This window comes from Rhinoraja longicauda, chromosome 14, assembly GCF_053455715.1.
Source record: "Rhinoraja longicauda isolate Sanriku21f chromosome 14, sRhiLon1.1, whole genome shotgun sequence".
Taxonomy (NCBI): Eukaryota; Metazoa; Chordata; class Chondrichthyes; order Rajiformes; family Arhynchobatidae; genus Rhinoraja; species Rhinoraja longicauda.
The window spans coordinates 13,367,643-13,390,650 of NC_135966.1; the positions used below are offsets into that span (position 1 = coordinate 13,367,643).

A 23,008-nucleotide genomic window follows, 5' to 3' on the forward strand; every position below is an offset into this window, starting at 1 on the left:
TGTGGTAGCCAGAACTCTCAGAACTCCTGATGTGGTCTAACCAGCTCTATATGTAGCAGCAGCCTAATTTCCATCTCTCCTTGCATTTTAGTTCTCCAAGTAACAACATTTAATAAGCATTTTTGATTTGATTTTTCCTCAGTGCATGACAGGTTAATGATCTTTGTACATGGATCCCAAAGTTTCTTTGGACCTCCACTGCCCTCACTTTCATAACTTTTAGCGAGTACTCTGTTCTATCCTTTCTAGGTGCAAAATAGATTATCTGATATATGCATGCCACAGTTTTACCTGTTTATTTCTTCTATTATTATTTCTGGTATTTATCAGTTTAACTGATTTTTCTTTGGTAGGATATACCATACCAATGAAGGTAAAGTTGGCATTGAAATTTTCCCAGTCGATAAACGTGATGGTGGATGGTATACTGTGGCTGCACAAAATGAAGCTGGATCAATAATCTGCACAGCAAGACTGGATATTGCTGGTAAGTTTCCTTCAACAACATATTGCGAAGTTTAAGGAATTCAGAAAAATCTACAGAAACGTGTTCTACTTTGTTGAAATATGGTGTTCTCTAAATTGATCGCAAGTGATAATCTACCAAATGCCAAAACAACTGGCATAATTGCCTTCATCTCCAGCCAAGCTGATAAAGAAGGCATCAAGCAAATGCATACATATCAAAAAAATTACAAACTTCTTCGACATCATTAGTGAATGTACAGAAGACAGTAGTTTAATGATTATTTGACTAATAACCAGAGTTCTGCATCATTGATCCAGAGATATAAATTCAAATTTCACACAGCAACTGAGAAATTTAGAATAACGTAATGTAACAAAATCTGCCATAAGTATAAAATTTTAAAACTTTTCTTCAGAGTTTTAGCAGCTGCAGGTTCCAAATAAACAAAGTCCTTATCTTAAGAAAAGTTAGTCTTGGTAGCATTAGCTACCACATTATTACAAAACTGATTTAGCTTCACTAATGTCCTTCAGGGAAGGAAATTTGCTATGGACATAGAGTTTGATCTGTATGCAACTCATGGCCCACTATCATGGGCGATTCAAAACTACCTCTTCAGTTTGAGGGCTTTAGAAATGAACAATTAATAGAAAGGGAGTTGCAAAAAAGTGTTAACTGTATTAACTGGATGAGGTTTAGATTTGTGGCCACCTTTTAAACAGGATAGGAACCTATTGCTGATTGAAGTGATTAACCTGATCTGTTTTTAATAGCACAATTAATTTATGCTCATTTTGCATTACATAGTTTGGTGGAACAAAGGTGGCAGCCATACAGAAGGATTAACTAAAATGGGAAAAATGGACAATCAAGGAGAGGGAAAATCAAAGGTGGAGTTAAACAATTGCTGAGCAAATCAACAGTTACAGAAATTAATAGTTGAAATTTTGAAAGCTCAATAGCTTGTGTGGATGAGCTTTCTTAAAGATGAGTGCAAAAGTAAGAGGTTGGAGAAGGGTAAAAGATAAAAAATGTAGTGAAATAGAAACAAAAAAAATGCTGTAAATAAAGAACAGTACTTGTGAGAGTGTAAAATGACTGAAAGGCATTTAATCTGAAATGTTAACTGATTCTCTCTCCAAAGAGGCTGCCTGGGCCACTGAGTGTTTGCATCATTTTCATTTTTTATTTATAAAATTTCCAACACCTATATTATTTTGCCTTTGTACGCTGGTTGTGAAGATGGTATTGTCACCATAAAACACTCTACTGGAGGAACTCAGTGGGTCAGGCAACATCAGTGGAGGGAATAAACAGGCAACATTTCGGGTTGGGACACTTCTTCACTGCTCATACTATGGATTTCTCATTATTATTATCATTATTAGCAAAATTGATTTTTTTAATATGACTTTATCATTTTATTATGTTTTCTACTTTATTCTAATAGCTTGGCCAGTGAAACACCTTTCACACACAAAGTCATTGAAGGTTCGACCAACTTTTACCCGTTATTCAGTACTTAATGGGCAGGGTTTCCCGGTGAACCCCAGCTTCCAACGTACTGCATCCTACCCTGGCTTGGTAGAAAGTGAAGACCTGTGATGTTTTCATACTTCAACTCAATATATAGTATTAGGTTTCAGCTTGCTGTATGTATGTTTTATCTGCACCTTACTGTAAACAAAGCAATTATTTTATATGTAAATTTGAATTTAGTTGTAAAATGCAAGAATGTTACATATACAGTCAAAACATTGCACATTAAAGCTTCTTATTTCATGTACATTTGGTAGTATAGCCCCAAAATAAATCTGTTCCATAGTACATATTCAATTTAGTAAGGTCAGAACATAATGAAAATCAATTAAGCAGAATAAGGTGTGTATAACATATTTGATGGCATATTGCCTCATATAAAAGTTTGTGGTATTGGGTTTGAGTAAAAACATGTTTGCAAGTTATTTAAAATAGAGGCATGCAAAGAGTTTCTAGTCCAAACAACTTTAGAAGTAAAATTATTGCAGCAATCTGGGAATCATAAATGTGAGTTTAGAACAAATAGCTTTTGTAGCTTGGTTAATTTCGTAAAAATACAGTGCTATAAGCTAAAAGTGCAAAGTAACAAACTACCGCAGATAGAGAGAACATTAGAGAGAAGGAGCCATCTAGAGAGAACATTACAAAGTGCACACATGAACAGTGTGGTGCTATTTTAAATGCTAGCTTAAGTGCAATGATGATGCCTTTTGCAATCTCTGATACCTATGACTAGTGTAAGAGCTCCACTTATCTGCATTAAAGCATTTTTCTATCAATTCAGGCTCTCAAATAAAGGAAGAGCAGGCACCAAGTCTGTTCAGCTACATGCTCAGAATTGTCTCTCTTAACACTATACACTGCATTTATTAAAATATATTGTAATGTGGGAATACCTTTAGCAGAGGAATAAAATACCGTCCTTTAATTTATTGGCTTCTAACCTAGCAAAACTTATACATTCACAGAAATGCTAGTTTTGTGGATGAGCACCTTCACATCTACCCTCAAAAATTATATTTCTAATGCAAGGAAAATTATCCCATCAACAGCCATTTCAGTTCCACCCTCTAGATAACACTAAGGTTCAATTAATGAAGTTATCGTTGGTAACCGTTACATATTTTTAAAGAAATTTGGATTAAATGTAAACTGTTAAATTAGTTTACAGTTCTTCAAAGAATCAGTCTGTGTTCTTCTTGGCACTTTTATGAAGATGCTACGTTTTATTTGCTGTCCAGATCAGTAGTAACTGTAATTAAATATACTTCATTCACCATTCTATTTGCTGGTTTCTATCAATGAAATACTTGACTGAAGTACCAGCTCTACAAAATATGAAAGTCAAAAGGAAGTTTCCTCACAATTTGATACGTTATAAAGATGGAATGTTTACTGTTTTCCAGTTTTAAATGTTTATTGATCAATAAAATAACCCGTTATTCAAAATATTCAGAAACTGCTTTGCATTATTGAAAGCATAGAAAGAATAACAATATTGTTATCATTGTTAGATGTAATGGAATTGTTTACTTCCGTCTACAGACTTATTTTTCTGCCATATTTAGATGGATCCTTAGCTGCTCTCATGCACAATGTTGTGACACAAGGAACAGCAAATGCTGTTTACTAAAAGAGACAAAGAGTATTTGAGTAACTTAGGAGGTCAGGCAGCATGTCTGGCGTCTTGTTCTGGGTAATGAAGCTGAGAAAGGGTAACCTGTTTATTAGATTTAGATCAATGTAAATGTAAAATAAGTTTTCAAGGCTAAATGACAGAATGATAATTACAATAAATTATTTTCAATTTATCAAGAAGGCAGTTCACGATGGCCAATAAATGTTGGACCTGCCAATGGTGCCCACAACCTCCGCAATTATAATATTCCCAAACGAGCTCCCAAGTTGTTAACTGATGGGAGTGTAAATGATGGACACAAAACGCTGGAGTAACTCAGCGTGTCAGGCAGCATCTCTGGAGAGAAGGAATGCGAGTGACGTTTCTGGTCGAGACCCTTCTTCAGATTGAGTAAATTAGTCTTCTGGGGAGTGAAGGGACCTTTATAACTCATGTGCCCCGTCATCTTACGGTTAGTGAAATTATACTTCACCGTATGAAGCTCATGTGGTGGAAATAGTAGAACCTGCTCACCCGCCATCTTCGACACATTATTGAAGAAGCGCGCATTGCTGGCGGCGTTTCCTGCACCGGATGCGCACGCGCGCGCTGCTCGCAACGGTTTCCCGCAGCGGGTGGACATGCGCGCGCTGCCTCCCCGGGGCGCGCGGACAAACTCAAGTTCAAACGAACGACCGCGGGGAAAAAAAGCCGTTAAACTCCATTTCCAACGCCCTTGGGCGCCAGCATAACGAGTGCATCAACTCAACTGACTGGTGGCGTCGGAGTGATCAATAACTCAGCGGAACAAATCATTCATCCTGCAGTAATTCCAAGCGGCTGAGCCGAAACATGTTCGCCAAGCATGCAATTGGGGCACTGGGCCGTAAACTCGTCAGAAGGAGAGGTAGAAAAGGTGGGAGTATGTGGTTCTGATGAGTTCATAAACTATTCGCAGAATGGAATCACACTGGTGCCAGCACTGCCCCTCAGATTTTTTTTCCTTGGAAGTCGTTTCCTTTGGTACTTTGTGCAGATCTTGGGATTTTATTTCACGGTTAAACACGACCCACTCTAAATGTATCTTGTTACGTGTATCTCGAGGAGAATGATTGATCTCTTTTCTGGTTGCTTTGATTTCATAAGTTATAATGAACTTTCCCACAGACATTCTGTGGAACACTGAACAAGTTGCAGGGTATTTCCTTAACCAACCAGACAAATAGTATTAACTTCAGTTTTAAATGCCTCCCATTTGATCTAGTAACTATGCCCCCTTCTATTATATGAAGCTCCTCTACTCATTGAATCATTTCAATATTCAATATCAGTACTCAAACAGCCTCACCATCACCCTGTACTTATTTATGTTTAAAGTCCAACCCCTTCATAATAAAGGGCAATATTCCATATGGTTTATTGTGCGTGCAAACCTTTTATGATTTATCCACAAAATGCCTAGATCCCTCAGCAGTCCACTTATTTGTAGTCTGTCTTCATAGAAGTATTAATTTGCCATGTTTTTGATTATTTGCTCAAACTGTCGGTGCCTTGTTGAGAAATCCATGAGTCACTTTCGCATTCTACACAACATTGCAATGCAGTAAAATGTTTTAACAAAATTGAATCTTTTCCCTCCCAACTCCCATCATATTTAGCTGGAACTAAATTGACTGACGACAAGGAGGCACATGTGCAATCTACACTGCAAGAGTTTTTACTCTATTTAATTTTTCTGTTGGATATATCCATATGTAAGTATCAAAATACATTTTGTATTCTCGTGGTTATTTTGATGCAGGCTAGGTTGTGCAAGGTTTCTAACAGTTTGATAATCTCTACAATTAGGAAAGAAGCATAGAGATAAGTAAAGGGTGTTTGACGCCATCATGCAACTTCATTGGACACTTCTATCCAGAGACTTGATAAACACCTGATACACATGAGATGGCAAAACATGATCATGGATTACCTATTGTACTGATAGTCTAGGCACATGTGATGCATCAGGTCATAAAACCATCTGAAATATGAAAATTGCAGCCAGGCCCCATAAATTGACCTGAACACTCCAATAGCATCTATATAAAGATATCAGTACAGTGGAGACCATTTAAGCATGGACTTTATTCTTCAAAACACGCTGATCTTACAAGAGTGGTTAGCATTAGAGATGTTCACTTGTAGCTCTTTCATCCCCTTGCCATTCCTCAGTCAGAAGTAGACTTATTAAGAATTTTTTGTAGATGAAACCAAACTGCTGTTTGAATCTGTTACCTCAGGAAACAGTTGCTAAATAGTAACTCACGGAATTGCAAGTATCCCAGAGAACAACAACATTTCAAAACTTAAATGATGGAGCCGAATAAGCCAAATGCACATTTCTGGGGTAACAAATTAAGACATAGCCAAAAAATTCAATGCAAGGAGATAGTTCAACAATTCTGCATCCAGAAACTATTCCTGCAGTAGACAGTCAGGGGTTGTAAAACAAATGTGCAATTGGTGGCATAACGTAGGATGGTACCATCTGCAGCTAGAATGTGAGAGTTACTTGAATGAATTGGGAAGAAGATGGTAAAGATATTGTGGGTTAGGTAGAGAAAATTAGTACAGATTAGAGTTCACATGGCTGTCGAAACTCAGGAATAAAAGTGTCTGGAAATAGAGAAACGAGGTGGGTAAGCAGGGAGGATGAGAATGTGCACATAGCTTCAGTCAGTGTCACAGGTTTTAAGATAGGCAGCCAGAGAAGTGAAAGTCATTAAAATACATAACTATCATTACAGTGTAAATTTATGTTTGTAATGCTATATAAGATTGTATATAAAGAGTAATAGAGATAAATAGATTTAAAAACCTATGAGGAATCTGGTGATTAATTGGACCTTTGCGAGGTGCCATTACTGTTTAGGGGGGAAATCTATTGAATTAAAATACAAAAAAAAGATGAAATTGTTAAGATTAAAACCTTTAAGTGGTAAACTATAGCCATTTAATATTTAGAAATTGAATGCAAAATTAATTTCTTAACTGATTAGTTGATTTTAATGTTAACTAGACTAAGGTGGACCCGTTGGGTCCAAATCTCTCCTGCGGGCCACTCCTGGGGCAACCCTCCCCCAACTGACGATCCTGCGGGCGCAGCATCCCTCTTCAACTGACGAAGCCAGTTGCCGGGTGGGAAGTGTCTCCCGGGCCATTGGGCGGGCGAGGAGGGAAAGGGAAGAGGAGAGGGAGCCACTCACCTCGGCCCTGTGCCGCCAGCGCTGCAGCCAGATTTGAATGAAACTTGGATTAAAGGGTCCCCAAGACAATGGTGATTAAGGTGGTCCTAAAATTGTCGCGCTATCGTGTACCGTTTTGCTTTAGTTCAGTTACTATATATATAGTTACTATATATATATATATATATAAAATGAGTTGTAGTAATATAGACCAAGTGGACCCATTGGGCCCATTCCTCGTAGAGGGGGGACAGGGAAGGGGAGAGGGTGTCGTCACTGAGTGAGCCCTAGTCTCCCCTCCCCCTCTCCTGACCCCCACCTCCCTCCCTTCCCCCCCCCTCCCTCCAGCCCACTTTCCCCTCCCTCCCCCCACCCCCACTTTCCCTTCCTCCCCACCCCTTCTCTCCTGCCCCCCCTCTGTTCCCCTTACCCCCACCGCCACTGTTCCCCTGCCCCCACCCCCACTCTCCCCAACCCCCACCCCCACTCTCCCCCTCCCTCCTCCCCCAACCCCACTCTCCCCCTCCTCGTTGCGTTCCCATCGTGACATGGGGTAATCACATTTGTTCATTGAAATAAATGACTTTTTTTCTTTAAAAAAAAAAAATGCTATCTGGAATGTTTTTGCTTTTTATGGGTAAAATCCTCTCTTGGAGATCCTCGAGACTGTGCCCTCATTGAGCAGGAGCGTCTGTTCAACTGCGACGGCAGTTGCTTGGCGCGGGAAGAAACCGCTGCCCCCACGTGGGAGCTGAACCAATTGGGGTCAAGCGGGAGATGGGAGCCAATCATTCGACCTGACGGGGCCAATCACGTGTCGAACGGGAGGTTATATAAAATCAATGGACTCCACATGGGGGTAAACGGCAGGAGCAAACCAGGACTTGCCGGCGAGCAATCAGAGTGGGAAGGGTCGGCGCTCCCACCACGTGGGACCTGGACCAATCGGGAGTCGAGTGTGCAGTCGGAGCTGAACACAAAATGGCAGCCCTCCCCCAACTGCGCATGCGCCGGAGCTGAATACAAAATGACCAGCCTTCCCCAACTGCGCACGCGCCAGAGCTGAACATAAAATGGCCACCCTCCCCCAACCGTGCATGCGCCATCCGTTAGGCCCAAAGCTCTCCTGTGTTGGTGTAGCACCCTCCCTTCCCCCACTCCCCCCCTCCCACTGCCCACCCCCCACTCAGTCCCCCCCTCCCCCCTCATTCCATCCCCCCTGACCCACTCCATCCCCCTTCCTTCCCAACCACACACCCACTCCATCCCCCCTCCCTCCCCCCACTCACCCACTCCACCCCCCCCTCCCTCCCCCCACTCACCCACTCCATCCCCCTTCCCTCACCCTCTCACTATCCTCCTCCCCCCCACCCCCACTCCCCCCACCCCTCCTCCCCACTCTTCCCCCTCCCCTCCTTCACTTCCCATCCCCACTACCCCCCGGGTGGGAGGGGGACTCGACGACGCCCTCGGTTGAAGCAGGCGCTGGAGGAGACGGAGGGGGACGACAGGGATGACAAACATCTTCTTCCTGCTCGGAGTCTCCCCCGGGGTCAGGTGCGGGTGAGGTGGGAGAGGAAAGGGGAGAGGGAGCCACTCACCCCAGTCCCAGGCAACCATCGCGAAGGCCAGCACCAGGAGAGTGGCCGCCCTGCCAGCGGCCATCTTCTTTGGCCTTCTCTCTGATGCCGCGCTGCACCACGGGAGGAAGGTCAGGCGCGAGGCATGCTGGGACTGGCGGCGGTCCTCCCGCTGGTCATCCGGGTGGGGGGGTGGGAGCGCATTTGTTAAAATCATCCACCCCCCTCATTGGCCGCGACTCCCTGCCCCCCCCCCTCATTGGCCGGCACTCGTGCGCATCCCATTGTGACGTTACACACTGAAGATGGTAAGAAATCGGTTTGAAAGGTAATTTTTAAACTTTAAAATGTCTCTAACTTTAAAAAATATAAGACCAATTTGAATGAAACTTGTTTTAAAGGGTCCCCAGTTCAGTGGTGTTAAAGTGGTGGTGATAAAATTGTGGTGCTATCGTGGACCGTTTTGGCTGTACTTCAATCACCAAATCTCAGATACATATATATAGATATATATAAATGTTTAGGCGTGGGAAATGTAGAATGGAAAAGCTTGGCTGCTGTGCATGTAAAAAAAACAATGGATTTTGAAAGGGCCGGGGATGGTGGTGTAAATGCATCTCAAATGAAAGTAAGGGAAAGGAGCTAAGAGAAAGGATTTGATAAAAGTTGAGAATTTTAAAGCAATAATTGGGGTTATTTCACGTACCCCAGGCAAGGGGTAGGTGAAATAAGTTGAATAAATAAACTGAGTACAAAATAAAGAGGCAGCACACAATCTAATTAATGGGCAAAGAATGCACCATAATTGACATTATGTACAGTAGAAATAACATGAAATTATCCATTTTAGCAGATAGAATGAAAAAGCAGATATTTTTACAAAAAGACTAGCCTAATAAGCATTGGGATTTTTCAGGATTTGAGCGTCTTTTTTACATAAAGTTTACTGCAAGTACAATAAACAATTAAGAAGACATGTTATTCTTTTTTGCAAGATGGTTGTGGTATAACAGCAAGAAAATTTTCTTGCAGTTATACTAAGATTTTGTCTAGATTCTCCAGCCATGGAAATTGCTTCTTAGCAACTACCCAGTCAAGCACTCAAAGAAATGTGTATATATATATCAATAATTTGAACTCCAGAGAAAAGAGGCTCATTTCACATCATGCTTCTCTCTGTGATGACAAAGTCAAAAGGCAGCAGAGAATTTAATGTATCACAAAATGCTGGGGTAACTCAGCGGGTCAGGCAGCATCTCTGGAGAGAAGGAATGGGTGACGTTTCGGGTCAAGACCCTTCTTCAGTCTGTTTCATTGTTCAATTGTTCATAAAGGAAGCACAAGAACACAGATGAGAATAGATTCAAATTCAAAGTGCATCCAGCAAAATTTAGCTCAGGGATTCGGCAAAACATATGCTAAAGTATTCATGGTCCAGGAAACCACATTAATTGGTGTTATAAAGTAGATTTCAATATTTTACGATATACGTATGGTGTGTAATGTTATTTTTATGTTCCCTGCACCTTCACTTTTTTTCTTCTTCTACAGTGACCTTTGGAATGGTAAATTACAATATGTACTTCTTCACCAAAGTTATGTCTCAGCTCTTTCTAGAATCGACCTCCTATGTCAATCGCATAAACTTCAACTCAATAAACACCATGACAAATTTCTGGGAGGTACCAAGATGACTTTTAATGTCCTTTGATTATGCTTTTCTAATAGTGCCTCAGTAACTGAAAGCAACAGAATGTTTTGGTTATGTTTTAATTGGGAAGAAAGGACTTGTTCAAAGCGAAGGTGAGCCCCAGCCCTAGATACTTGCTCTTTAAAGTATTCAGTGATATTGTAATGAAAAAAAATCTCAGCACTCTTCCATATTTTTACAAAATATTAGATTTTGTTTCCTATTTGGACAGAATATAATCTGGTTTCCATTACTCAGATTCCTCTTCCACAACACAAGGCCAGTTCATTGTAAGTATCTGGCTGCTCAGGTTTCATCCCACAATATTTTATCCCACAATGTAAATGAGTCTAGGAGTAAAGAGGTCCTTCTGCAGTTGTATAGGGCCCTGGTGAGACCACATTTGCAGTATTGTGTGCAGCTTTGGTCTCAATCCAGACTGAGGATTAAAGAGGAGTAATTGGGCACATGTGAGGATGATTACTTTGTAGGGTAACAGGGAGTTATAGAGAAACTGGAAATCTGAAATAAAAATGGAAAATGAATTGAAACACGGTTCTCTTTTCCACAGATGCTCACTGACTGCTGAATGATTTCAGCATTTTCCATTTATATTTAATTTCGTTTTATATAGATGTTCCTAACATCAGTTGTTTTTCAGCATTCATGTGGTTTCCAATTCTATTTAAAAATGGAGATGATGATTGAGAATAAACACTGCAAAGCCCCAGCAGAAAAAATACTACTACAAGTAGCACATAATGTCATTGGAAGAGCTCAGCTAGTATCCATTGAGGTGGCAGCACGCTCGATGCTTTACTATAGAATATTGCTGAAATGTATGAGAATCCTAATATTTTCCAGCCTGTTGTGAAAAATTCTTTTCAACATACCAAAATTATAGTAATTATTATTGACGCATTGAAACGAACTTTCTAAATGCTTAAATCTGCATCCCTTGCTCCTTCACCAGCAACTGTGAGCACGTTCCAGAATAATTATTGGCGCATTCAACCTGTCTTGCTCACTTGTATTAAAGGAGTCACAATCTACTATGAAGATGCCTATTTCAGGGATGTCCCTGACGGTGTATAAGAACAAAACCGAAGATGGGATAGATACAGAAAATGTGGAACGAATAAGCCTTCGTACATTCTTGCAAGTGGAAGCAATAACAGATATCTGAGTGACTGAGTCATATAAAGTAAAAGGATGGAAGGAATGCAAATACAATGTTCTTTAAATGGCTGGGTTGCAGATTTAATATTCAGCAATTAGAAGGTTCATTGTCACCAATAATTGCTGTACATTTGGAGCTTTCACAAGATGTTGGAAATTTATGTTGAGTTCTGTGCACTTCATTGGTATTCTATAATCTGCCCTATGTCCTAGTTTTATCTGTTGTTCCATATAATTGATGCTGTATTCTAACTTATTGAAATAGAATGATCCCTGAAAGTCTGTCTTGGCATCCCCTCTGACCTCCCCCTTTCTGATACGGGACGGTCTGTTCTCAGCAGAGGCCTCACCTTTGTTCCCCTCCGCCCCCACCTCAACGTTCCGGGCCCACCACGATGTAGAGCTCTTCTTCCATCGCCTCCGTGCCTTTTTCTATGGGAAGGAGTCCTCATCACCCAGTGATGATCCCTTCTCTTGGACTACCCCGGATGGCCACCTACCGTCTTTAGACCTTTTCATTTCCAATGCCGACAGGACATCAACCGCCTCAACTCTTGCACTCCCCTGACTTACTCTAACTTCTCCCCACCTGAACGTACAGCCCTCCGCTCACTCTGCAGCAACTCCAACTTGATAATCAAACCCGCCAACAAGGGAGGCGTCGTGGTAGTCTGGCGCGCTGACTTCTACCGAGCTGAGGCCAGGCGACATCTTTCAGACACCTCCTCCAACTTATCCTTGGACCATGCCCCCACAGACGAGCACCAGACCTTAATATCACACACCATTTCTAATATTATTACTTCCAGCTCTCTGCCCTCTATCATTCCCCAGCCCCTCACGGCCCGATTTTATCTTCTCCCCAAAATCCACAAACAGAACTGTCCTGGCAGACCTATTGTTTCTGCTTGTTCTTGTCCCACCAAATTAATTTCAGCATACCTTGACTCCAATCTATCCCCCTTTGTCCAATCCCTCCCTACCTATGTCCAAGACACCTCACACGCTCTTCGTCTCTTCAACGACTTCCGTTTACCAGGCCCCCACTCCCTCATCTTTACCATGGATGTCCAGTCACTCTACACCTCCACCCCCCACCAAGAAGGTCTTAAAGCCCTCCGTTTCTTCCTCGTTCGCAGGACCAGCCAACTTCTATCTACCAATACTCTGCTCCGCCTAGCAGAGTTGGTCTTTACCCTCACTAACTTCTCCTTCGACTCCTCCCACTTCCTCCCAATCCAAGGCGTAGTTATGGTCACTCGCATGGGCCCTAGCTATGCCTGCCTCTGTAGGGTATGTCGAACAATCACTGTTCCAGGTACACTGGCCCCATCCCCGAACTCTATCTCCGCTACATTGACGACTGATCGATGCTGCCTCCTGCACCCATGCAGTACTCACTGACTTCATCAACTGCATGACTAATTTCCATCCTGCACTCAAATGCACTTGGACCATCCCCAACATCTCCCTACCATTTCTGGATCTCACTGTCTCCATCACAGGAGACAGACTATTGACCGACATCTACTACAAACCTACTGACTCCCATAGCTATCTAGGCTACACTTTTTCCCACCCTGCTTCCTGTAAAGACTCTGTCCCCTACTCCCAATTCCTCCGTCTATGCTGCATCTGCGCTAAGGATGAGGTTTTCCATACTAGATCACTGGAAATGTCCTCATTCTTTCGGAAACGGGGGTTCACCTCTTCCATTATAGATGAGGCTCTCACTAGTGTCTCCTCGATATCCCGCAGCTCTGCTCTTGCTCCCCCTCCCACCATTCGCAACAAGGACGGAGTCCCCCTTGTCCTCGCCTTCCACCCCATCAGCCGTCGCATACAGCATATAATCCTCTAACACTTTTGCCACCTCCAACGGGATCCCACTACTGACCACATCTTCGCATCTCCACCCCTTTCTGCTTTCCGCAGAGACCGTTCCCTCCGCAACTCCCTGATCAACTCGTCCCTTCCCACACAAACCACCCCCTCCCCAGGTACTTTCCCCAGCAACCGCAGGAGATGCAACACCTGTCCCTTTACCTCCCCACTCAACTCCATCCAAGGACCCAAAGGTCTTTTCAGGTGAGGTAGAGGTTCACGCACCGCCTCCAACCTAATCTATTGTATCCGCTGTTCCAAGTGTCAACTTCTGTACATCGGCGAGACCAAGGCGATCATTTCGCTGAACACCTCCGCCAGTCCGCCTTAACCTACCTGATCCCCCCCGGTTGCTCAGCACTTTAACTCTCCCTCCCATTCCCAATCTGACCTGGGCCTCCTCTATTGTCAGGGGGAGGCCCAGCGCAAATTGGAGGAACAGCACCTCATATTTCGCTTGGGTAGCTTACACCCCAGCGGTATGAACATTGACTTCTCTAACTTCAAATAGTCCTTGCTTTCCCTCTCTCTCCATCCCCTCCCCCTTCCCAGTTCTCCCACCAGTCCTACTGTCTCCGACTACATTCTATCTCTGTCCTGCTTACTCTGAAGGGTCTCGACCTGAAACGTCACCTATTCTTTCTAACCAGAGATTCTGCCTGTCCAGCTGAGTTACTCTAGCATTTTGTGTCTACCCTGTCATGTAATAATATCTATAAGAACAATTAAAAAAATTATTACACTTAAAATAAACATACTGCCAGCTTAATGGGAAATAAATATATCTTCCCTCTTCCCATAAATTATAAATGCAGTGATACTTCAAAACTGGTAACGGAAGTACTTTTTTATTATACTTTATATATGGATGATCATATGATCATGGTTAGAGGCATGTGGGCCAAATGCGGGCAAATGGGACTAACTTAGATGAGGAATCTTGGTTAGCATGGATGAGATGGGCCAAAGGGCCTGTTTCCATGCTGCATGACAATTCATTTTCCATCAAAAGGTACTGCAGTTTCATTTAATAATCACTACCCCACTTTATCAAATTCCACTATCAGGAACAGACATGAAATGCTGGAATAACTCAGCGAGTCAAGCAACATCTATGGAGAAAATTAATAGGTGACATTTCAACGTGGGATCCTTCTTCAGACCTGACCCAAAACATCACCAATCCTTTTTCTCCAAAGATTCTGTTTGACCTGCTGTCTATCTTTGGTATAAGCTAGCATCTGCAGTTCATTTTTATTTCATCTACTATCAAGAACTTGTACAGATCATAATAATGCATTCAGGAGATTAATTTGCTTTTTCAAGAATTGGACCAGATAGAGAAAATTTAAGGCAATCAACACATTATATATGAAATAATTTACTGCCACCAATATGCCAATAGTCAAATGATTTGGAGGAATATATTTGTAAGAAAATGTCAAAAAGATATTAAAAGAATAGTGCCCATCTGATATCAGTTTTTTGTGAAGAAGGGTTTGGTCCCAAGGCAGCGCCCATCCATTTTCCTCCACAGACGCTGCCTGACCTGCAAGTTTAGATTCTAAGATCTGCAGTGTCTTTTGTCACCAGTTTTTCTAATATATACTGGAAAAATAACAGTTCAGAAGACTAGGTGAGCTAATAATTCACTAATATTTCTGTGAGTGGCATGGTAGTGCAACAGTCAAGCTGCTGCTTAGCAGCCCCATTGAACTAGGTTCAATCCTCACCTTTGGTGCTGTCCATATGGAGTCTACACATTCTTCCTTTTACTGTGTGGTTTTCCATGAATGTGTTGTTTACTTCCATAAACATGCAGGTTGATTGGTTAATCAGTCGCTGCAAATTGCCCTTATTGTATAAGTTAGTGATAGAATCAGATAATTAATGAGATTGTAAGCAGAACAGGTTGTAGGGAAGCAAAAAACACAAACTGCTTGAAGAATTTAGCTGGTCAAGCAGCATCTCTGGAGGGAAATAGACAGATGACAATGTAGGGAAAATTGGTAGATGAAACCGATTGCTCTGTGAGCTGGCATAGACCTGAGTGGCAAAAGCTTTTCATTAGAAAATATATATGTAAGCTTTATTAATCAATACATTTCTAGGTAGACGTGGAGTGAAGCTGTCGTGGGATTAGTGGTCCCAAATGAAGCAAAGGATGTTCCAGTGAATGAACTTTTTCAAAACAGTGATCAGAATATAATTTACTTCAGAACCGCTAGGGTAAAGGTCACGAGGAAACAAATAGCGAAAATGTGCAAGTGAACAGATATTTCTTGTGGAGGTTTGGAAATAAGATTAAGAAAAAATAAGGTACATTGGTGGCCTGTTACAAGTTTATAATTGTGGTACAGTTTTCTTAAATAAATTGATCAAACCACACAAGGGTTACTGAATATAATTCCAGTTTCTATATTACAATAAGGATCAGAAAGTCCTGAGGAAGGTGTGAAAAAGAGTTTGAATTTAGAAAAGATGCATTTTATTTGCATCATAGAAGCTAGGTCAGCGGATAAGGGGGAATATAGTAGCTACTGTTGAAAGTGATGTAAAGAAAGATTAGAGGGGAAATATGAATAATATGTTTGCATATCCTGTTTCTGTGGTGCATATTTTATGGAGAATCAGAAATGTGTTGGAAAACAGCCTGCTGACGGCTTTACAATGTATCCAAAACAGTTCAACCAATAAGGCGAAAAAGCTGGTCTTTGGGTGAGTGCACCAGTAAATTTTTACGATGTGAGTACGATAGAAGGGTTTCATTTAAATGCCTGATTTTATTGGAATAGCTGCAGAGGAGGGAAAGGTTGATGGTGGTGAAACTGGCAATCTCCCTCCTAGTTGTTCATTACAGATGAAGTTGTCTGACCTGAAAGGTCAACTGACCATTTCCCTCCACAGATGCTGTTTGACCTGCTGTGTTCCTCCAGCAGATTGCTTGTTGCCTTTATGTAGTGACTAGCCTTTCATATTTTTCACATTTCCAATTGCCAGATTGCCTAAAGTAACCTCACCCTAAATCTATTTAGAACAGGTGACAAAAATGTAATTGATCCCTAATGTTTGCATCAGGGCAGTGCATGGAACAGCTTCAAATTAACCTAAAGCTTCAAGGCAATAGAAACAACTTACACTTTTGCTACATCTTTATATAATTATTTGTATTTCTGAAATTGTAAGACTACTGTATGAAGTGGTAAATGTAGTACATTAAGAAGATAATATGCTTAAGGAGAAAGAGATTTTCATGAATTATAGATTAATTATTAATTTAATAAAATTACTGTTTACAGTTTGTTGAAGGGCCATTGTTGAGAAGTATTTACTGGAAAGAATGGTACAATGGCAAACCTTTGTATCCAGGCCAAAGCTACATTTTCTATGAAAATATCCTTTTAGGACGCCCTCAAGTCCGACAGTTGAGGGTGCGCAATAATACTTGTTCTGTTAATGAGTATTTTAAGGATCTGATTAAAGATTGTTATGCTGAATATTATTTTCACACTGAGGATCATTCACCATTTGGCCTTAAAACTGGTTCACCGTAAGTGTGCTATATATTTTTTTCTTTAATATTGCAGCGATAGTGTACCTCTGTGAGTAAAAATTACCAGAGGCCTAGTTTGTATAGTAGTTTTAACACAACTGAAGAAACAATGTTTATGACTTTTAACTTAGTAAATCTGTCAAAGTGCTTAACATTGAATAATTGCACAATATGGTTCATGCAGACATGATCATTTAAATAAAGCCAAAAGAGTACAGATATAACAATGAGTCTTGCAGCCTCAGTGACTGATCTATACCTCCATGATATTGCGCCACAAAGCTTGATGACCTTGCCACAAAAATCTTATCAATCCCCGTCTAGAACATTTTAATTGACCCAGTCGTTATAAAGCCATAACAAAAACAGACAAAGCTGGAAGACTCAGCAGGTCAAATCATCAACAGAAAACAGAGCTGATATTTGAGGTGAATGACAACTGAAAAAGTGAACAAACTTTTCAAGGCAGCAATTACTTTAAAAAACATAAGTTGAAGACAAGAGAGCTAAAAACAAAACAAATAGAAACTGCCACATCAATGGAGAGAGAGTAAAGGGGGTAAATTATCTGCAGTTAAATTGAATAAATTTAAGTGACTGGTTACTGAAAATCAGGATCATGTTTGCGGACTGAACTTGGTTACTCTGCAAAATGATCAACAACCTGCATTTTTATCCAATGTGAAAACAACAGATACTTCAGATCTGTCTTCACTAAGGAAGACACAAACAATCTCCCAGATGTACTAGAGGACGGAGGAACTGAAAGAAATTTGCATTAGGCGAGAAATAGTATTGGGTAGACTGATGGGACTGAAGGTTGATAAATCCCCAGGGCCTGATGGTCTGCATCCCAGTGTACTCAAGGAGGTGGCTCTAGAAATTGTGGACGTATTGGTGATCATTTTACAATGTGCTATAGATTCAGGATCAGTTCCTGTGGATTGGAGGGCAGCTAATGTTATCTCACTTTTCACGAAAGGAGCGAGAGATAAAATAGGGAATTATAGACCAGTTAGCCTGACATCGATGATGGGGAAAATGCTGGAGTCAATTATTAAATAGGTAATAACGGTGCATTTGGACAGCAGTAAAAGGATTGGTCCAGGTCAGCATGGATTTATGAAGGGGAAATCCTGCTTGACTAATCTTCTGGAATTTTTTGCGGATGTGACAAGTAAAATGGATGGAGAGCCAGTGGATGTGGTATACCTGGACTTTCCGAAAAGTCTTTGATAAGGTCCCACACAGGAGATTGGTGAGCAAAATTAGAGCACATGGTATTGGGGGTAGGGTATTGACATGGATAGAGAATTGGTTGGCAGACAGGAAGCAAAGAGTAGGAATAAACAGGTCCTTTTCAGAATGGCAGGCAGTGAAGAGTGGAGTGCTGCAAGGCTCGGTGCTGGGGCCGCAACTCTTTACAAAATATATTAATGATTTGGATGTTGAATTAGAAGTAACACTAGCAAGTTTGCAGGTGACACAAAGCTGGGTGGCAGTGTGAACTGCGTAGAGGATGTTAGGAGTTTGCAGGGTGACTTGGACAGGTTGAGTGAGTGGGCAGATGCATGGCAGATGCAGTATAATGTAGATAAATGTGAGGTTGTCCACTTTGGAGGCAAAAACGAGGCAGATTATTATCTCAATGAGTCAGATTAGGTAAAGGGGAAGTGCAACGAGACCTGGGTGTCCTTGTACACCAGTCACTGAAAGTACGCGTGCAGGTACAACAGGCAGTGAAGGGAGCTAATGGTATGTTGGCCTTCATAACAAGAGGATTTGAGTATAGAAGTAAAGAGGTCCTTCTGCGGTTGTATAGGGCCCTGGTGAGACAATATCTGGAGTATTGTGTGCAGTTTTGGTCTCCTAATTTGAAGAAGGTCATCCTTGCTATTGGGGCAGTGCAGTGTAGGTGTAGGTGTTAATCCCCGGGATGGTGGGACTGTCATATGAGGAAAGATTCCAAAGACTGGGCTTGTATTCACTGGAGTTTAGAACGATGAGAGGGGATCTTATAGACATATAAAATTATAAAAGGACTGGACAAGCTAGATGCAGGAAAAATGATTCCGAATGTTGGGGGAGTCCAGAACCAGGGGCCACAGTCTAAGAATAAAGGGGAGGCCATTTAAAGCTGAGGTGAGCAGAAACTTTTTCACCCAGAGAGTTGTGAATTTGTGGAATTCACTGCCACAGAAGGCAGTGGAGGCCAATTCACTGGATGAATTTAAAAGAGAGTTAGATTGAGCTCTAGGGGCTAGTGGAATCAAGGGATATGGGGAGAAGGCAGGCAAGGGTTACAAATTGTGGATGATCAGCTATGATCACAATGAATGGCGGTGCTGGCTCGAAGGGCCAAATGGCCTCCTGCACCTATTTTCTATGTTTCATATCATGGGCACTGAATGTAATGAACTAAATTGAAAAAAACCCATGTGAATTGTTATCTCACATGTAAGAATTGATTGGGACCCAGAATAATGGGAAAGGAAGAGATGAAAGAGCAGATGTTTCATCTTCCTCAGTTGTATGGGGAAGTGCTGTAAGCAGCGGAGTGGGGGTTGGGGCAAGCAGTATGAGGGAATGGTCCTTTTGGAATGCTGAAAGTGGAGAGGAGAATGATGGTTGAATCTTGTGGAAAGTGACAGAAATAATGGGAATGATCCATTGAACGTGGAGCTGGTGGGGGCCAGCGAATGGACAAGGGGAACCGTATCCTTGTTATGGCTAGGAACAGTTGGGATGTGAGTAGAAGTGCGTGAATTAGAGAAGACGCAGTTGCAGGCTCTGTAGTTGTAATAGTGGGAGAGCCAGAGTTAAGGGAAAAGACAGTAGTGTAGAAAATGTCATCATCAGAACAGATACATCTTTGAGAGATCCAAGTAGTCCCTCCATCAGAAGTAGCATTTCACTTGCACTTTTTCCAATTTAGTACTGGTTTTTAAAGTAGTTGTTACCTGGAAATTTTAGTCTGCATCTTCTCACAGACAATCCACCAGTTCCTTCATCCCTTCCTCACTTTGCAAATTAAAATCTGCTTTTTTCACACTTTTCCAGTTCTTACAGACTCCTTCACTCTTCAGTTTCTTCCTCCAGCATATTTTCTGGAAGCACATTTTCTCCTGAGGATGGTTGGAATCTGGAACACACTGTCCTGAGTGACCTATGGAGGCAGGCATTTTCACAATGCTTTAGAAGCATCTAGATGAGCACTTGAATCACCAACTCATAGAAGGCAACAGACCAAGTGCTTGTAAATGGGATTAGCACAGATGGGTACTTGATTGACTTGAATATGGTAGGCCAAACAGACTCTTGTGAATATGAATCTCATGGGGGTGTGGAACTTGTCTGAAATGATGGTGAAGGAAGAAACTCATCAAATTTGAAACTCATCAGATACAGAGCAGAGCAACAGGCAAGTATTGGGAGGTGGGAGTGAGCTAAATAGCTCAATGTTTTGCTAACATGCTCACAATGAACCATATAGCCTCCTTTGCAGCAATCGTTTATAATGTGACATTTTACTACAAATGAGGTCTAAAATATAAATATTAGAATAATATAATGTTTTTTAAGTGTTATTAAATGAACACACAAGAACTGTGGATGCTGTAATCTGGAGTAAGAAGCAAGACTGTTTGAAGACAGAAAGCGATAGAGTAATTCCGAGGACCAGGCAGCATTTCTGGAGAGGTGATACAGGAGAGGTGCCGGAAGATTGGAGGATGGCAAATGTTGCACCTCTTTTCAAGAAGGGCTGCAGGGAAATTGCTGGGATAGTATATACAGGCATTAGGATGGGCAAGGGCTGATTAGGGATAGTCAGCATGGTTTTGTACGTGGGAGGTCGTGCCTCACAAATCTGCCTGATTTTTTTGAAGACGTGATCAAAAAGGTTCATGAGGGCAGAGCTGTAGATGTGTACATGGACTTCAGTAAGGCATTCGACAAGGTTCCGCATGGTTGGCTGCTCTGGAAGCATGAGATCTAAGTAGAGTTAGCTGAATGGATAGCAAATTGGCTCCATGGAAGGATGCAGAGGGTAATCGTGGAAGGTTAGTTGTCAGACTGGGTGCCTATGACTAGTGGTGTGCCTCAGGGTTCGATGCTGGGCCTGTCACTGTTTGTCATTTATATCAATTATTTGGATAAGAACACACATGGCAAGATTAGCAAGTTTGCTGATGATACACGAGCGGATGGTTTTGCAGATTGTGAAGTTGTGAAAATTTGCAGCAGGATCTTGGTCGATTGGCCAGGTGGGCTGAGGAATGGTTGATGGAATTTCATACAGGGTAATGTGTGGTGTTACATTTTAGGAAGTCTTACATAGGCTGGACCTACACAGTGAATGGTAGGGCTCTGGGTAGTGTTGTGGAGCAGAAGGATCTAGGAATGCAGGTGCATGGTTCCCTGAAGGTAGAGTTGCAGCTAGATTGGGTGATCAAAAAGGCTTTTGGCACATTGGCCATCATCAGTCAGTATTGATTATAACATATAACATATAACATATAACAACTACAGCATGGAAACAGGCCTGTCCGGCCCTACCAGTCCACGCCGACCATTCTCCCTGACCTAGTCTCATCTACCTGCACTCAGACCATAACCCTCCAATCCCCTCCTATCCATATACCTATCCAATTTACTCTTAAATAATAAAATCGAGCCAGCCTCCACCACTTCCACCGGAAGTCCATTCCATACAGCCACAACCCTCTGAGTAAAGAAATTCCCCCTCATGTTACCCCTAAACCTTTGTCCCTCAATTCTGAAGCTATGTCCCCTTGTTGGAATCTTCCCCACTCTCAAAGGGAAAAGCCTACCCACGTCAACTCTGTCCGTCCCTCTCAAAATTTTAAAAACCTCTATCAAGTCCCCCCTCAACCTTCTACGCTCCAAAGAATAAAGACCCAACCTGTTCAACCTCTCTCTGTAGCCTAAGTGCTGAAACCCAGGCAACATTCTAGTAAATCTCCTCTGTACCCTCTCCATTTTGTCGACATCCTTCCTATAATTTGGCGACCAGAACTGCACACCATACTCCAGATTCGGCCTCACCAATGCCCTGTACAATTTCAACATTACATCCCAACTTCTATACTCGATGCTCTGATTTATAAAGGCAAGCATACCAAACGCCTTCTTCACCACCCTATCCACATGAGATTCCACCTTCAGGGAACAATGCACAGTTATTCCCAGATCCCTCTGTTCCACTGCATTCCTCAATTCCCTACCATTTACCCTGTACGTCCTATTTTGATTTGTCCTACCAAAATGCAGCACCTCACACTTATCAGCATTAAACTCCATCTGCCATCTTTCAGCCCACCCTTCCAAAAGGCCCAAGTCTCTCTGTAGACTTTGAAAATCTACCTCACTATCAACTACTCCACCTATCTTAGTATCATCTGCATATTTACTAATCCAATTTGCCACACCATCATCCAGATCATTAATGTAAATGACAAACAACAGTGGACCTAACACAGATCCTTGGGGCACTCCACTAGACACTGGCCTCCAACCTGACATACAATTGTCAACCGTTACCCTCTGGTATCTCCCATTCAGCCATTGTTGAATCCATCTTGCAACCTCACTATTAATACCCAACGATTTAACCTTCTTAATCAACCTTCCATGTGGAACCTTGTCAAAGAAGTTGGGAGGTCATGTTGCAGCTGTATAAGACATTGGTGAGGCTGCATTTAGAGTATTAGGTTCGGTTCTGGGCACCATGATATAGGAAAGATGTCGTCAAGCTGGAAAGGGTATAAAGAAGATTTAAGAGGATGTTGCCAGGACTAAAGGGACTGAGCTATAGGGAGAGGTTGAGTAGGCTGGGACTCTGTCCATGGAGCGCAGGAGGATGAGCGGTGATCTTATAGAGGTATATAAATTCATGAGAGGAATAGATCGGGTAGATGCACAGTCTCTTGCCCAGAGTAGGTGAATCAAGGACCAGAGGTCATAGGTTTAAGGTGAAGGGGAAAAGATTTAATAGGAATCTAAGGGCTAACTTTTCCACACAAAGGGTGATGGGTGTATGGAACAAGCTGCCAGATGAGGTAGCTGAGGCTGGGACTATCCCAATGTTTTCGAAACAGTTAGACAGGTACATGGATAGGACAGGTTTAGAGGGATATGGACCAAACGCGGGCAGGTGGGACTAGTGTAGCTAGGACATGTTGGCCGGTGTGGGCAAATTGGCCGAAGTGCCTGTTTCCATGCTGTACCACTCTATGACTTTGAAAAGA

At 42.0% G+C, this 23,008-nt stretch overlaps 2 protein-coding genes across 2 annotated transcripts in view; both read left to right on the forward strand.

The window, feature by feature from the left end:
• The window catches only part of LOC144599997 (myotilin-like), a 36,730-nt gene extending 33,291 nt beyond the window's left edge, over positions 1 to 3,439 (forward strand). The window contains exons 8-9 of the mRNA XM_078411295.1: positions 354 to 487; positions 1,920 to 3,439. Coding sequence (XP_078267421.1) covers positions 354 to 487; positions 1,920 to 2,074 — 289 coding nt within the window. The 3' untranslated portion in view covers positions 2,075 to 3,439. The remainder of the gene's footprint in view (positions 1 to 353; positions 488 to 1,919) is intronic.
• Positions 3,440 to 4,360: 921 nt separating this feature from the next.
• LOC144599998 (polycystin-2-like protein 2) overlaps positions 4,361 to 23,008 on the forward strand; it is a 60,632-nt gene continuing 41,984 nt past the window's right edge. The window contains exons 1-4 of the mRNA XM_078411296.1: positions 4,361 to 4,542; positions 5,285 to 5,380; positions 9,985 to 10,115; positions 16,486 to 16,736. Coding sequence (XP_078267422.1) covers positions 4,479 to 4,542; positions 5,285 to 5,380; positions 9,985 to 10,115; positions 16,486 to 16,736 — 542 coding nt within the window. The 5' untranslated portion in view covers positions 4,361 to 4,478. The remainder of the gene's footprint in view (positions 4,543 to 5,284; positions 5,381 to 9,984; positions 10,116 to 16,485; positions 16,737 to 23,008) is intronic.